Raw genomic sequence first — 17,198 nt, forward strand, 5'->3', positions numbered from 1 at the left:
CCAAAGTGAAAAGAAGAAAGAAAAATGAAGAGCCTGTAGCAGTATACAAAAAAAAAAAAAAAAAAGACTAATATGAATTGAAAGGCTGTACCAGGCCTCCTTATTCTACCTAATATAATTATTGTTTAATGATAACAATTTATAGCTTAATAAGACACACGGAGTTACCACTGACAGCAATGCAGGTTCCTTTAACAGGGGACAAAATTATACACATGCATTTACATAAGAACTGCAAAAATCACGCTTCTTGCACCTTTCTTCTCAGACAACCCCACATCAACATCATTAAACTAATCCACATACCTGGCTCAAGAAAAGTAAAAACCCTCTGCAATTAGCTATTTCCTCTGAATGAGCTTTGAAGCATAATCTGCATTTTTATTCCCATCAACTTCCTTGGCTAAATACACAGGGATATGTGTTTCAATAACTGAAATCAGTGCATTTGCTCTCAACTGCACTGCTCAGTTCAGATTAGTTGTTTATTTAACTGAACAAGCATTCTCAAACTGAACAGCAATTTGAAAGAACCAAGATATATCACCTGACATCCCTGAGACTGACCCACAGAGAGACATGCTGAACTGTTTGGAAAAGTAATTTGGGCAAATTGAGAAAAACATTTACACATTCAGTGACTCAGGAAGAAGTTTCTACTTACATGGACAGGGGCTTTGTATGACAAAACTATTATTTCCTGTATCTGCTGAAAATCTCATATTGAAAACCCCAGTATCCCCCTACCTATTTAACACAAACCTATAGAACTGCAAGTAAATTCACCCTTTTTAATTTGCACCATTGTACTTTGATCACCCACCACATATCTAGATCTTTCTTCTCCTGTCACTTCTGATGAAAAATCTGTAATTTGTGGTAGAAACATTTGGTGTGAATCTTTAAATATTCTTGAATTTCATAATACTAAGTTTCATTCTAACTTTAAAAAAGTTTTCTAATTCTTTCCATATTATATTCTGATTTTTCCCTCAGTAAAGAATGCTTTGTAAGTCTGCCTCAGCAGTTTTCATTAGTATATGCCTACTTCTTGCACCAAGGGTCACTAAAAGTATGAAAATATGAAATATAACCAATCTAAAAACTTGGAGTAACTCCATTGGGAGCCATTAGGAGCAGCCTCAGTAGCATAATTATTCTCATAACTAAGCACAGAGGAAAAGGCTTTTATTTATTCTTTCTATATATAAAGAACAGAAAATAAAGGTACCACATTAAAAAAAAAGCAGATGATTAAAAAAATCTTTTGCATTATAGGCAAGTTTCCACGCTACTGTCAAAAGTAGGTGCTTAAAAATAGCCTAAGATCATTTGTGTGATGATGACAGCGGGCAATTAGCTCAATGCAAGCACAGGTTACCCTTATCACAGCCAGAGCTCAAGCTGCAGTGTGAGAGCAGGCCCAGCTCTTTGATGTCAGCACGGTGGTTTTGAACTGCTGCTGTCCCTGCAGCAGCACAGACCTGCAGCAATGCAGCTCAGAGTGCTGCAGGAATGCACACTGCAACATCTCACAGGTTCTTGGAGAATCAGCTCCTACCATTCAACTGCAGCATCCAGATGGGAAAAGGCTACGGGCAAAGCCTCTGCACAGAATTGTGAGGGGGAGGAAAGGGAGAAACTTATGACAAGGGGACACTTTCATTGCATTAGCTCTTCATGGCGTGGCTCTGGATTGCCAACAGCTCCAAGCATTACAAAAAAGCTCTTCTTTTGCCATTATCTGCTTTATGCTGGTTTAAAGGCAGTTTGAAGCCAAGGTTCAGGAACCTTGCATCAGGGAAAAGCTTACAGGAGAGCATAACAATGATCAAGATCTGTACTGTACACCATAAAATTGAGACAAAGTGATTTCCTTCGTCACTTCTTAAATGTCGTCCTCCTTATTCTGCCACTTCACTGAGGTTTCATAGGGGCATATCTACACACATAGTAGCAGGTGAGATTTTTTGGCCCTGCATCAAGCAGCAAGCTTAGCTCAGGTGCTACTATTCCCCTCCCTGCTTCTGCTTTGCAGTCCTAGGAAGATGGTTATTCTGAAAAAAAACAATAATTTATGGTCCTCTGAAACATTATAAATATTCTATTTCTGTAAGCTTTGTGCTTAACTGTGCAACTGTGAGAGATTTGCTATCAATCTCAGAAGAATGAGTTGTTACAGCATGTACAGCTAAAGCTTTAAACAACACCTGGGGTTTCACCAACCAAAGGCAGGGCAGAGACATTCAGCACACTGGGAAGTGGCAGTAACTCCTAATCCTTTCCTATGCACAGCTAAGGGGAGAATTTCTTGTTCCCAGCCCCACGAACATTTTCAGCTGGGCACAGACACAAGATGGAGTTCTCCAAATGCATTAATTGCAAGAAGTACATAAGTAAAGCAAAAGCAGTCAGGATTCTCCCTTGTTCAGCCTTTCAGATTTTAGTCTAAGATGGCCATAAAGTTGAAAAGTTTTGTTTCCATCTTCAGGTGCAATAAAAAGCAAATAATATATAATAGTGGAAGCCAGATAGGAGTCAAACACATGCCCTTCAAGAAATGTCAGGGATTTTTCATGAAATGTAAGAGAGAAAACAAGAGGAAGGGTGAAAATATTCTCCCTCAAACTGACATTTTGATGATGCTCCAGGCAACTTCATTTAGGCTTTAGCTGCTGCCTAGCTGAGCAGCCTTTGCTACTGCCCCAGGCAGTTCTCATCTAGCCTTTGGCTTCTGCTTGGTCAGACACATTTTGGTGCCATTTCTGATTTTTGTGAGCAGCTCTTATCAGTTTCACATATTTGTGACTCTTCTTGTCCGTCCCACAATTATGTAAATCTTTGATGTAATCTTAGATCTTAAGCTTGGTCTTTTTAATTTAATTTCCTTCAATGGGTTTTTTTTTCTTTCCTCTCTACAACTGACTCAGAAAATCCCATTCTTTCTGCCCAATGGAATGCTTCCTGTGCTTGCTTTGAGGTTTTTTGGTTTTTTCTTTTTTTTTTTTTTTTTTTTTTTCTTTTTTTTTTTTTTTGGTGCAGAGTAGAGAAATAGAGAATAGAGAAATTCTTTGTATGTATCTCTTATTTGAGTATTTTATACACAAAATGTTGAGTGCAAGTCTGCTGGACACAGATATTCCATGCCCTTCTGCTCCAGGCAATTTATCTTGGCCTTATTGAGCAGGGCTGTAAGAGATCTAGAATAAGATGGCTGCTGAGGCTGTGAACATCTGCTGATCACCCTTGCATTAATAGAAAGAGTAGTAAAAAGCTGACAACAGATCTCTTCTTCTCTCATGATATCTGAACTTAGTTTTTCCTTTACTGAAAAAGACCTGAATTTAGATTAGACTGTTGCACTGAGGTGTCATCATCTCAACTGATTTGAATAGCAGGAAAGAAATGTTTGACCAATCCAATACTCCTAGATATTTTTTTCCTCATTTTTACTGTCCAATTTCATTCCTCACATTTCATATATATTCCCTTAGATCACACCCTGTGACTTTTCAAAGCGATAGACCAACTTCAAAGAACATTCAAAGAAAGTCTAACTATTAAAGGGTCTCCATAATTTTAACCTTAAACAAACTGTATTGCATACACAAATCTATCTTCAAATTTATATGACAGCTTCCCCAGTGCCACACCACGAGACCAAAATCATTGTAATGGATATTAATTCTGCAAAGGAATCACTGCAGACACTTGGAGCTGCTCTCCGAGTAGGGTGTACTTTTCTAAACAGATGATGCACAATGACTGCTGTACTAACAACGCTCCACAGGTAAACTTTGGTGGTTTGTTTGTTTTCTTGGTTTTTTATTTCTGAACAAGCTTATTCATGGAGAAAAAAAATTGATCAACAATTCAAATCCAAGAAGTAAATGTAAACCCTGAAGTCTCAAGTTTAGTAGCACTGACTTTTCAGGACATAAAAATGATGCAAGATGGCAAAGAACTCAAAGATAACTTTTTGGTGAGATCAAATTGCCTGGGGTGACCAACATTTTAGCAAATAGCTATCCATGTTCTGCAGTTTATCTCTAAGGAAAACAAATATGAGAATGAATTCTACATGGAGAAAGGCACTGCACATACCCAAAAGCAATACAATACTTTTCATCTACTTCATAATGCTGCAGCCCTGACATCTTATAGCTTTTGTATTCATGCAAATGAACTTTTAACTTTAGGAGGACAGGAACATTAAGCAGCATAAATTTTCATGAGGCTAATGCTTGTATGAATGCACAAAAACAATCTCAGAGATCTGTTTGGATGATTTACACAATGCCATGCTGGCATTTTACTTTCATGTTTGGCTGGAAAATGCTCAGTATTGATGCTCAGTAGTAAAAGCTGAACAACAGTTCCCAAAGAAACACCTACACACCAGAATTTGCTTAGTCATTTTAAAATTAAAATTATTCTTTTTTGAACTCTGATATCAGAATGTAGTTCCTTTTTGCTGCAATATTTTAATGATTTATTTGTGTTCTAACCACATTGGAATTTGAATTCAGAGTTAAGTCTTTAAAAAATTTAAAACCATTCTTTCCCAAATAATCAAGAATGAACGTTAAGGAATTGGAAAGGACCTTAAAGATCATCTTGTCCCATCCTCCCCTGCCATGGTCAGGGACACCTCCCTTAGACCAGGTTGCTCCAAGCTCCTTCCAGCCTGGCCTTGGACATTTCAGTGCTTGAGGCATCCACAGCCTCCCTGGACAACCTCTTTTGGTGTCCCACCACTGTCACAGTAGGAAATTTCTTCCTGGTGTCTAACCTATATTTCCCCTCTTTCAATTCATGCCCATTTCTCCTTGTCCTACTGCTACTGTTCCATCACAGTACCTCATTTTGTCAAAAAGCTCCATAAGTAGCAAGCACATTTTGCCAAACATCTCTGAGAAAAGCCCCCCCCAGTCAGAATAATATATTTTTTGGGATGAGGCCATACCTGCCAAACAGCTGAGCCAGGTTAGCAAATTCAAGACTTGCATCATTGCCAAAACTCAGAATCCTTAAAAAAATTCCACCCAAATAAAACAACAAAAAAAAAACCCAAATGCCACACTTGTTAACAAACCCTTTTATAAATATTAGCTGAAATCCTCACTTTCATGGTGAACCACAAAACATCTCCTTTAGCTCTACCAGCACTTGTTCAGTTGGGATCAGATCTTTCAGGGGAGCTCGCTGTGGTCTCACAGGGAGAAGCAGAAGGGCAGGAACAGCTCTTGTCACTCTCGAGACCAGTGACAGGACTTGAGGAAACGGCTGGGAGCTGACTCAGGGGAGGTTTAGACTGGAGAGCAGGAAAAGGTGGGCGGCCCAGTGTGGCTGGGCACTGGAACAGGCTCCTCAGGGCAGTGGCAAAGCTCCAAGGCCGGCTGAGCTCAACAAGTGTTTGGACAACCCCCTCAGGCACACAGTGGGACTCCTGGGGTGTCCTGTGCAGGACCAGGAGCTGGACTCGATGATCCTGATGGGTCCCTTCCAATTCAGCACATTCTGATTCTATGATAATAATTTTATAATCTGTTAGGTAATTGAAAATCTCATGCTTCTGTAGCTCTTTTCCTCCTAAATGATGATCATAAAACTTGTGCTGTTAAAACGGCCTTCCCAGTTTTCCACCCTCTCTACCTGAATACTGTTTATTCCCGCACATATATTGAGTGATAGCCCCCAGAGTTTCTACAAATTACCTTTGCTCCAGAACATTATTATGGTGTCCTTTAATTACTGCATCACCAGTGACTACAGTTACCAACAGTACAGTGAACCGAGTTGGGTAAATCATTATCTACTGAGGCTTAGATGTCACAAACGTGCTGGGAAAGAAATAAATTATAGATCAATAGTACTGGGACTGGAACGATCCATCCCACTTAATTAGAACTACCATATTTCAGTACAGTTAACAGTTAAAAAGAAAATGAAAAAGTCAACCCCTTAAATAAATCTTAATAGGGCCATTCCTTAAACTACCATTCTACAAAGATGGGGGAGGTTTTAATGCACAATCATAAAATAATTTAGTAGCAATATCATTAGCAAGATCTGAATTTCAAAAGAATAGTTCTTCATACAGCCAGTATAAACCACCAAAGCTTCACAGCCTTGCATGAATGCACTGGGCTGGGTAGCTGGGAAATTGTTGCTAGATTTCTAGAGGATGGTTCAGCTTAAATTTCTTCAAACACATCTCTGTGTCAAGTTTATCTTGCATTTTGGGGGATTTTCAGCAGCTTGAACTGGTTAAAAGGGTTGACTGGAGCAGGTATGCATCCATCAGTGTGTTCACCTGTACCAAACTAAATCTTACCATTGGAAGCTGTAACAAGTCAGGTATAAAACTGCGATCATAAAGTAAAATAAATTTAAGGAAAAAAATTCCAAAACTAAAGCAAATCACCAAAAAACTCAAATATTTATTTATTTGCGCCAGTCATTAGTAGAGGAGTGGTTCTCTCCTTTAGCCCAGAGAGATATATCTATATGAAGTATTTATGTGAAATATTTACTATCCCCTTGCAATTAACCCCCACCCCCAGAACAGCCCCTAGAGTGGACGTGGTTGTTGTCAAACACACTTTGCATTCTCAACCTGTAAGTAAAATCTATCCCTCAACCGATTTATGACAAGCTAAAAAAAAAAAAAAAATTAGGCTTTTTCCCAACTTGAAAAGTCCTTGGTCCAGGACTACGAAAGACAAAATTAAATTAGTAAGCTCAGGAAAAGAGAAAAAAAGAAATAAAAAGGGGCAAAAGTCACGCAGTGCACAAGAAATAGAATAATAAAGAGCGTGCGTTATCCTAGAAGCGACACAGTTCTAAGTATTGTTATTACACAGCTCACAAGAATAGCAAGGAAAAACCACGTTAAGCCCTCCAAGGTGCTCTGGGGTCACACTGCTGTGTTTAGCAGGATCCGTGTCCTGCAGGAGAGGCGCAGGAGCCTGGCGTGTCCCAGAGCGCTTCACAAACCCTTCCCCGAAATGCCCCGCTCCGGTTTGAGCTCGCTAGCGGCGACCACGGCGGGGACGCGGCTGCAGCACGCGGCCTGCCCTGCGCACGGGCCACGGGGAGCATCCCCGAGGGGAACGGCACCGCAGAGAACGGGACCGGAAGGGAGAAAAAAGACGGGGTAAAAGGTGGGGGAAAGGGGGAAAAAATGAAAAATAAAGAAGGCAACAAGGCAACGAGAAGGCACGGCTGCCCGAAGCCCTTTATCGTGCCCGCTCCCCTCAGGGACCCCGCTCCGCGCCTGCGTCACCCCCGCGCGCCAGCGCTTGACGTCACCGCCGCGCGAGCCCGCGGCGCCGTGACGCGTCGGGGCGCGCGCCGGCGGGGAAGGTCGCCGCGGGGACGCCGCCATGCTGTCCGTGGCCGCCCGCGCCGGGCCCTTCGCGCCCTTCGTGTCCGCCGCAGCGCACGCCGTGCCCGGCCCGCTCCGCCCGCTCGCCCCGGCCGCCGCGCACCGGGACCAGAAGGTGCCGCTGGACGTGAAGCGGCCTCTGCTCTGCCGGGAGTCCCTGAGCGGCCGCGCCGCCCGCGGGAGTCTCGTCGCCAGCGCCAGCCTGAACGGTGCGGGCCGGGGGAGCGGCGGGGCGGGCCGGGGGAGCGGCGGGGCGGGCCGGGGCGGCGGCAGCCGGGACTGCCGCGGGGGCTCGGGCCGATTGGGGTTTTTAAATGTTTGGTTCTGTTGTCACCGTTGTAATTGGCACCCACTTACAGCTACAGAGCTTGTTCAAGGGCACCTGAATGGCCGCTTCCTTTTAATGACTCACAGGATGGGGCAGGCTGCAGGGAGCACAGTGTGTCGTCTCTCTGCCCAAGCAGGGTCAGCCCGGAGCACAGGATTGTGTCCACGGGTTGTCGAGATCCCCGTTGAGGGAAGCTCAGGTGACTTTTATTTTACCGCTGAGGAAATGCAGCGGTAAAATAAATTCTGTCACTCGGGAAGGTTTTTAACTGCGGGCACGGGAACAGAGGGGTGCAGTGAGAGCACACCGTGAGTTTTACCCAGGTCGGGAAAGCATCAGCCAGGGAGTGACGCCGAGGTGTTCTTTAGAGCCCGACCTCTGGCCGAAGGGCTGTGGCTGTCCCTGCCACAGCTCCCGGAGAGCTGTCACTGCAGCTCCGGAGAGCTGCTGCCCAGCTCTGCAGCTGTCACTGATGGAACGTTCTGCTTCAGCTGGTGCAGAGTGCACTCGTTTAATTCTGGGGGGGCAGTGCCGTGCTGAAGATGCTCTGTAGCAATTAGAGCTGTACTTCACCTGACCCTCAGCTGTAAAGGGTTTGTTCAGGTGAAAATTCTACAAATCTGGAACTGACATAGCTGACATTTATCTGTCATTTATCTGACATTTTAATTAATATCAAACATGCTTTTCACCGAGTATAGCAAACTTCTTAGAAGTTAGTCATATTACATGTTACTAAATGCTTTAAGTCTTATACTGAAATAACTTAGTATGGAGCACTATCTCAGAATTTTGATTTTCACTTTAATTTCTTTGCAGTTCAAATCCTATAGCAATTACCTTCTCAGTGCTGAGTTACTTGTAAATAAATGTCGTTATTATCCTCATTGTACTGCATATAAATCCCTGAGAGCTTAAGTACTTTGAGACATCTGTTAACTTTGTGCTAACTGCTAGAAAATACAAAGACTAAATAATACTATCAAGTAACAGGTTGTACTTTGGCAAGTGATGTGTTCTGTCCTTGCCATGTTCTTTTCTTTGGCTTATAGATTTTCAATGGAGGATGCAGCTTTCTTTTGCTGGAGAAACTCATGGGAGGCCTTTTAGTTATCCTTCATATCCTGTTACTTGAGCACACAGGTTGAAATTGAATAGTTGTTAGCTTTATCCCTAAACCTTTTAAAAAGCGAGCCTGGGATCTGGAGGTTTAAAATTATTTACTGTGGTTTTACCTAGGACAACAATTTAATATGAAAGAGAGTGCCTGATATTTTTGGTTTTAAAAGTGCTTAACCACACACTTGATATTATTGCAGGCGTAGAAGTTACATCAAACAAAAAAATAACACAAAAGTGTTACACTGCAGATGTGCAAACTTCACTACATCAGATTTCTTCTTAGCACCTCTTTGCGAGGAAACATTTGAATGGAAAACAGGTCTGTCTTTTCTGAGTTAGTCATAGTATCCTACTGGAGCTTTTTTCTTGAAATTTACTGAAAAAACAGTTCACTTTTTTCCCCAGAAGCCCAGAACTTCTCACAGATTTTCTGCACCCTGATCAGGTTTCTTTTTCAAAGAATAGGGAAACCAGTTTCAGAGATCACCTGTTGGTGTACCAAAAATTCCCTCTGAAAACCATTTTCATGTAATGTAAAACACTTAATTAATGGAATCCTACCCAGACTTTGGAATAACTTTTACCCATTATTCCAAAACTGCCACTAAAGAGGTATCATTTCAAATGCATGAGTGTGTTTTACCTGCACGTGGTGTCATCTGCTGTCCTTTTCCGTGCAGCCCCCGCCGGCGTGCGCTGCGTCCACAACGATGTCGCGGTGCCCGACTTCTCTGCCTACCGCCGCCAGGACGTGCAGGATGCCAGCGCCTCTTCCCAAGGCAGCAGCGACTCCAGGAAGGGGTTCTCCTACCTGATGACTGCAGCGACAGGTGTGGCAACGGCCTATGTTGCCAAGAATGTTGTCACCCAGTTTATTTCCAGCCTGAGTGCCTCTGCTGATGTGCTGGCCTTGTCAAAGATTGAGATCAAGCTGTCTGACATTCCAGAAGGCAAGAACATGGCTTTCAAGTGGAGAGGGAAGCCCCTTTTTGTGCGTCACAGAACCCAGGCAGAAATTAGTCAGGAGGCTGGAGTTGATGTGTCTCAACTGAGGGATCCGCAGCACGACTTAGACAGAGTGAAGAAGCCCGAGTGGGTGATCCTGGTGGGTGTGTGCACTCACCTGGGCTGTGTCCCCATCGCCAACGCCGGGGATTTTGGCGGGTACTACTGCCCCTGCCACGGCTCCCACTATGACGCCTCTGGCAGGATCAGGAAAGGCCCTGCTCCCTTAAACCTCGAGGTCCCAGTTTACCAGTTCATTGGGGATGACACGGTGGTGGTCGGCTGAGAGACGAGGTGCCTGCTCACTTCCATGTTCCTGGGAATGTACACCAGAAGGGTAAACTGAGGCATACTGTAAAACCAGAAGTTAGCTATCTAGATTCTCAACCAGAACTATGCTTGAATAATGTGTTCAATTTCAATAAAAACTTGGAGTGAGCACTTGTTCCTGACTTACAATAAAGTGTCTTTCTTTGTGTACACATTTCTAGCATGTCCAGCCAAGGAGATGCTACAGCAGACCCAGAACACAGAGCCCTCCTGAAGGGCTGCTGATTCAAGGCATTGACCTACAAAGCCACAGAGATGTTTTAGCCAGCATTGGTCCTGCCAATACAGCACAGAGCTGGTGTTTCACTGCATGCAGAACAGGAGGAGAAACAAGGTTTGCTGTTTCTAGAACAAAGCAAAAAGACACCAATAATCCTGTACTTTGTGTTTCCTTCCCATTCTTTACCACTGGTATGAAAGTACTTCTGTCCTGCACTGCACTGATGTGCTCCTTCAGTTCTCTTAGAAGAGAAACTAAAATCCTCAGAAACTAAGAAAAGTCTGAGAGAATTTTCAAGATGCAAATAATAAAAGCTTATTCACAATAAATAGTAAAAAAACCAGATTGCTACAATTAAACAGTATTAACCAGAGACTACAGTGTGGTCTGACATAATACTAGTCTGTGGATATAGTGAGGGAGAGTTCTCTCTTGACACCGCTTTCACAATAAAGGTGTCATTCATTTCAGGGACTCTGTCACAATCTATGCAAGTAGCAGTCAGTAAAAATTGAAAACCATTGTGTGCAGCCTGTTTGGTGAACAACTGACATCCTTTGTGCATGCAGATATTAATTCTAAAGTACATTTTTTGTGTCTCATGAAAGAAGAAAAGATTGCTCTCTCCCTCTCTTCAAATGGATCCAGACAGCACAAAGCTGCTGTAGCTGAAGCGAAGGGACAAGTAAGGAAAGGTTCAGGCAGGTGAAGTTAAAGGCCAGTCCTGCATAAAGACACAGATTCTGACTTGGATCTCATAAGGCCCACCCAGAGGAGTCCTTCCTGACTGCCAAGGAGCCAGGGGTGGGTGGGTGGTTACAGTGGACACTCGGAGCCATAGTGCAACATTCCCTTAACTTCCAGTTCTGCCTCTCTCCCAGAGGCAGCCTCAGGGATGGCCAGAGTCTGGCAGTCTGGACGGGACCATGGCATGAGAAACAAGGGCAATAACTAGGAAATGTCAACCAGAACTCTAACATTACCCTGCCTTAGGGGTTTGTGTTTTAAAGGGAGATTTTTCATTTTTCATATATCTAACAACTTAGAAAAACAGCAGTAGCTGAGAAGTCAGGCAAAACTGATAAACTTTGCGTGAATGTCATCAAGAGAAATGTGGGTTTGGAGCCACTTCCATCTCCAGCCTCAGCCCTAGCCAATACAGGGACCTTGAGGTGCTCCTCAGTCCAGGGTTGGTAGCAGTGGCACAGCCAGGAGCAGTTTGCTCATTCCCACACCCATCACAGGTACTGCCATCATTTGTTGGTAGTGTCCACACTGAGAGGAGGAAAAGGGGACCCTGAGCACTTCAGCAAGGCTCACTGTGTTCAGAAAATTTGTGTAAGAATTGTAAAAGAACAGAAGTTGGTGACACATAACATGGTCCCTTAGGTAAACAGCTGTATTAATACTACATTTCCAAAATTAATGATGCTTCAATTTATTAAAGCATTCATTTCTATTTTGTGCCTATTCACATACATAATGCTATAATCCTATTTGTAAGCAGCTAGAATACTAGAAGGTGATAAGTAATAGCCTCCATGGATTTATCAGGAACAAATCAAGTCAATGCAATCACATTTGTTGCTATAGTAGGATGAGAGGCCTTGGAAACAGGGATATTAGCAGTAGCTACCACAGTTTTAAATAAGATTTTCTCACCATCTCACAAAACGTTCTCATGTCTATCAAGGAACCTGGTATAAATTGGACTATTGCAGGGAACTGCTGTTCCCAAAACAGTGCTGGTGGATGAACTACCAGCAATTCCCTGTTGGAGCAATGAATCATGCTGTGAGGAGCTCAGTGAGAGCCTGTGAGTCCAGCACTGCCCACTGTTAATCAGCTGGCAGAGAATGAGCTCTGTAAAGCTGGATATGGTGGTAAACTGGGTACAGCTGCAAACTTTGATGCAAAAAGGATTAGAATTAAAATTCAATACCCTGCAAAGCCAGCATGTGTTGTGATAGAAACTAATAGCTAGGGAGCAGGTCTGCAGAAAAGGATCTGGGATAACCCATGAAAACAAGAATGGATGGTTTATTACATTGTCAATAGATCAAATGTTAAAATAACTTTGAAGATTAAAATCTGTGGGGATGAATTGTAATGTTAAAATGAATGGAATTCTTGATACAGGAATAGGGGAAGCTGAGGGTCTGGACAAATTAATGGAGGAAATATATTACTGATTACAAAACATTCCTCTTGTCAGAAAGTTGCAAGAGAGAAAAAAATTGAGGGAAATACCACTGAATGCATGTGTTATGCTGGATTATTTTTTAAGTGTCAATTTATAGGCTCAGTCAGAGGTAGGTCACTGAGTTACTTGGGCATTTTTCTGACTCATTAGAGTCGTCCTTGTATTGTTTAACATGCTGCAGCACCGAGAGAAACAACACACTATAACTTGGTTTGCTCAAAGAGACACAGAACTGCTGGCATTTATTGTCCTAGCACTACTGGCAACCCCTTTGTGTCACAGCTGTGATAGATTTTCTTCATTAACTATTTAGCATTATAACATTTTAATAACCTCAAGATATAAATTATGACACTGCCTTGTTCTAGCAATGCATAATCAAAATGTAATGCACCACATTGTTTGCTAAATGGACTTTCCTCCCCTATCACATTAGAAATTTAAAATGAGCAATTCTGGAATTAAAGTACATTTGAAATGCATATGTTTGTTGGTTTTTCCCATCTTCTACAGGGGCTTGGGACATGAGACAGGAGGAGAGTGTCTTTCCTGCCCATAAGTAACAGAGAATTAGCAGAAGAAAACTTCCACCTCTAACAACAAACATAACAGAGTAGTGATGGCTCATGTCTTTTGTCAGTCAGTCAAAGAATGTACAATGACTTCATCTTCTCCCATACCAAGCAGAAGTTAGAATCATAGAGGCAGAGGTGGATCAGAAGGTAAACAGTACAAATGAAAGGGTCTTGCTTCTGGACTTAGCACAAGCCTGTATTTGAGTTACCTTTAGTATAAATTCTACAGTAAAAATCACCTTTAGCAAAAATTCTACAGTAAAAATCACCAACATGCAGGTTCTGTGCATAGCCTTCTGCAAGCAATCTAATGGTGGTGTTGGACTGAGTTGGTTCACTCCCACCACGTAACACAGTAAGAGAACCCCAAATACTCCTCAGAGTCATCATATAATCTATAAGTAATTGCAATACACAGAATGAGAATCAGTAAGGTTGGAAAAAGACCTCTAAGATAATGCCAGCCTCTTGTTCCCATCACAAAGAAAAAGTGCCAGCTTCTTGAAAAACTCTGCTGGTTTGCACAGCCCTAGGATGATCAAAAGAGTTTCTGAGAAATGCATCATCTCCTAGGAGGTCCAGGAAATTCTATATGTATGGGGATTTAATGGTTAAAAGGAGTACTTAAAACCATAATATAAACTGCTTGAATAATATATCTTGAGAGGGTAGATTTGGCATGCACAGAAATTTGCCTTCCCTGCCTACCTTTGTGGAAATTAAAGAAATAGCAAGAAGCAGCTAAGAGGAAAGTTTTATTTCACAGGTTAACAGCAGCAGGGCTTTTTGTCAGTCTGTGTGGGGATGAGGAGGAGGAGGATGGCTTTGTAACCACTTGTGTATAACTCACACAGAGCTGGTGACTGACTACAGCACTGACTACATTTAGGCCACATTGCTATCTGAGAACAAACCAACCCAAAACTGGAAGTTTCCATCTGGCTTGCAACAAGTGTGACAGAGCATTTCAGGTGTCAGCCTGAACTGTCCCCTGGAGGATGTCACCTCTACACAGCAGCCTATCAGTTGTGCCAGGCTACAGCTGGGCTTCCCCACTATTTTCAGATCCAACTGAACTGCAATTTTGAATTAAGCAGTAAAAGATCAGGAGCTGCAGTGGCTTTTCCAGCACTTTGCCTGGGACTGTAGATACCCCAAAGGTCCAAAGTACACTGAGATACTGTGCAAGCTAGAATTTAACACACACAACAAGATGTGGCTGAGATTTCCCTCTGAAGTACCTAGAGTGGCACGGAACCTCTGACCTAGCAGGAATTCTTTCTCTATAACAACATCAATTTTGACTGCCTGATTAAAGACTGCATATATAGGTCAATATGTTTTTCTTTTCACACTTGGATTTAAATGCTTTTCACACTTGGATATGCTTAGATTTAAATGGCTTTACTTGGACTATAATGTTTCCAGAAGCAGAAGCCACTATTTATTTTTGCTTTCAGTTCTTTTAATACCTCTGCTTCAGATTACAGTACAAAATAAAAAGATCTCTCTCCTAGCCGCTATACTTGATACAGACTAAGAAGAAAAATAACTGCTTCAAAACATTTGTGTTTTTTCCAACTAAACAAAGCATTGGTATTTTCTCCTAAGGCATATCTGACATTGTGTATCTGATACAGAAATTCTTGCATTATGGTAACAGAAAATTAAAAAACTTACCTATATGTTTATATATGTTTATTATACATGCAAGTAAGTATATGTCAGGCTGTTCAAAATTTATCATTTAATATTTACAAGGGTATTTTCTATATCAACTTTTGGAAGGCTGGAATTTATCCAATAATTTTTGGGCCTAATCACAGTGACACTCAGAAGAGTTGTTTGTGATCATTTTTCTCTCCTCGCCTTGTGCCAATCATTTTTCAGAAACATTTGTTTTTGAGGACAGCTTTGTATTTTGACAGATAATGTGTCCTTACTTCAAATTCATAGCAATAGATATGAGCCATTCTTACAAGCAGTCTATAAATCATCAACTTTTCCACCCTGAATTTCTTGCTATCTCTAGGCTGTTTCACTGAGGTCAGTAAAGGTTGGCATTTCCACCACTATTTGTCTTCCAAATTTTTTCTCCTCTCTGCCTTTTCCTTCATTTCATTTCCCAGGCAAACACACTTCCACTTATGCCAGCAGGCATCACATCCATCAGCTTCTCTCAGGCAGGAGGGGCTCCACAGGCTCTGCACTGTGAGCAGTCACACTCTGAGCCCTTCATGTCAGCTGCACTCACAACTCCAGGGAAACACCCAGGGATGCAGCAGTTGGGTGGGTAAAGAAAAACCTGGAAGATCAGCAATAAAATCATGGAGTCATGGTCTAGCTTGTGGTTATGGATTAGGTAGCGCTGATGTCCAGAGCCCATCAACCTAGAAATAGTGTTTGTCTTAATTAATCCAGCATTTTTTCTACAAAGGAAGCATAAATATCTTCAAAGATATCTCAAGTCAGCATGAAATGAAGCTGCTGCAATCGAAGCACAGCACACAGGAGGAGGCAAAACATTCTATAGGTGCAGTGGTAGACTAAATATGCCTCATTTAAATACTAAACTGAACCGTGTTGTGAAGCTTCAATCTTTAGAGGCAAAATAAATGCCCCATGAACAGTAATGAATTACAATTTCCCAATTTCCAAAGCCCCACTGAGCACAGAATGGTCAGAGGCACAGTCTCTACCTTTGGGCACAGAAGATTCAGCAACCTATGAAAAATCTCTTGGATCTGTGACTGCATTCTTCCCATCATGTTCATGATGTTTAAGTCATTTTCCCTTCCATTTACCTTCCACAACGCTCAGAGGCAGCAGAAATTGCCTCATTCTGTGATTTTTAGCTGTCTTTCATTCATCAGTAGTCTTATCAGCAGTATGTTTCTCCCAGGTGAGATATAATCTATTAACATTTTTGGCAGCTTCTTGTGTGTTGCTTTTTCACTGTTTCTACCCAAGTGGGCTTTAATGGAATGCTTTTTAGCTAAAATGTGTTTGTTTGGACAATACAAAACCAGTTTTCTCCACTTTCTTCTGTAATTAGCTTTATCAGTACCAGAGGGGAAAAAAAAAGCCAAACACTGTACATGTTTGGTCTCTATCATATATTCTTTGGACTTAGTTGCAAAACAATTCTTGTTTCTGTGCATCTTTTTGGAAACATCTACATTTATCTGTTCTTTCTATTTTGACATAAATTACAACAATTAAATAATACTGAAGTCCCTGATGAAATTTTTCTTTAGCAACTAATTTAACTCTCATCTAAGGATCTCAAAGTGCTATTCCCATTATCTTCTAAGCTGCCTCCCAGTTGCACTGCAGTGTGTATTCTGAATGACACACTGCTTTGAAGTCTAAATGATACAAGAAAGTCTTGGCTTAGGAATGTTTTTGACAACTAATTGTAGTTTTTGATAGAACTCTTCCAACTCTGTGAGAACATACAGCTCAGTGTTTTCATTATTCTTGTTTCATATTTTATTTAGAGCGATATTAGCTCATCACTCACTTGTCTCCAATCTCTGACTCCCCAGTAATGCCCTTCAGAATAATCACAGAAACTTCATGTGCAGCATCATTTACTTCTGTCTGAGTTATGCACTAATCTTTGATATATCCATCTCATTCCACCACGTAGTTATACTTGTACACATCCTTCAGGTGGTTTGAAGTCAGATTTCCTTTCAGCTGTGCAAGACAACTCAGGTATGACAGCTTCTGTCAGGACACAGCTCGAAGTCCTGTCCTTTCCCCCATGGCCATTTTTAACCCCAGCAGAAGGACACTGATGGCAAGAAATGGCATCCTTGGAATACAATTCCTTGCAGAACAGCATGGGTAACTTTAAAACAGATTAAGGTTATGTAGGGCACCTCTGTACAGGTTCTGTAAACTCTGTAGATTCCTCACAGACTTGCACCAACACATTTGATTGGTGAGTGACCTGAATTTAAATTCTTTTAAACTCCTGTTTCACAAAGTACAAATCAGAAGAGAACATTACAGCAAGA

General features: G+C 41.9%; 1 protein-coding gene across 1 annotated transcript; it reads left to right on the forward strand.

The window, feature by feature from the left end:
* Positions 1-7,349: 7,349 nt before the first annotated feature.
* On the forward strand, positions 7,350-10,297 carry LOC128813003 (cytochrome b-c1 complex subunit Rieske, mitochondrial). The gene is made up of 2 exons (XM_053987746.1): positions 7,350-7,599; positions 9,521-10,297. Exons 1-2 carry the CDS (start codon positions 7,389-7,391, stop codon positions 10,129-10,131), a joined length of 822 nt encoding a protein of 273 aa, XP_053843721.1. The 5' UTR covers positions 7,350-7,388; the 3' UTR covers positions 10,132-10,297.
* The last annotated feature ends 6,901 nt before the right edge of the window (positions 10,298-17,198 follow it).

This window comes from Vidua macroura, chromosome 11 (genome assembly GCF_024509145.1).
Source record: "Vidua macroura isolate BioBank_ID:100142 chromosome 11, ASM2450914v1, whole genome shotgun sequence".
NCBI classification, from domain to species: domain Eukaryota; kingdom Metazoa; phylum Chordata; class Aves; order Passeriformes; family Viduidae; genus Vidua; species Vidua macroura.

Excerpts from the sequence above, each read along its gene's own strand:
- LOC128813003 (XM_053987746.1), top strand. The coding sequence starts at position 7,389 with ATGCTGTCCGTGGCCGCCCGCGCCGGGCCCTTCGCGCCCTTCGTGTCC. Across the intron at positions 7,600-9,520 it reads CGCCAGCGCCAGCCTGAACG|CCCCCGCCGGCGTGCGCTGC; the intron begins GTGCGGGCCGGG and ends TTTTCCGTGCAG.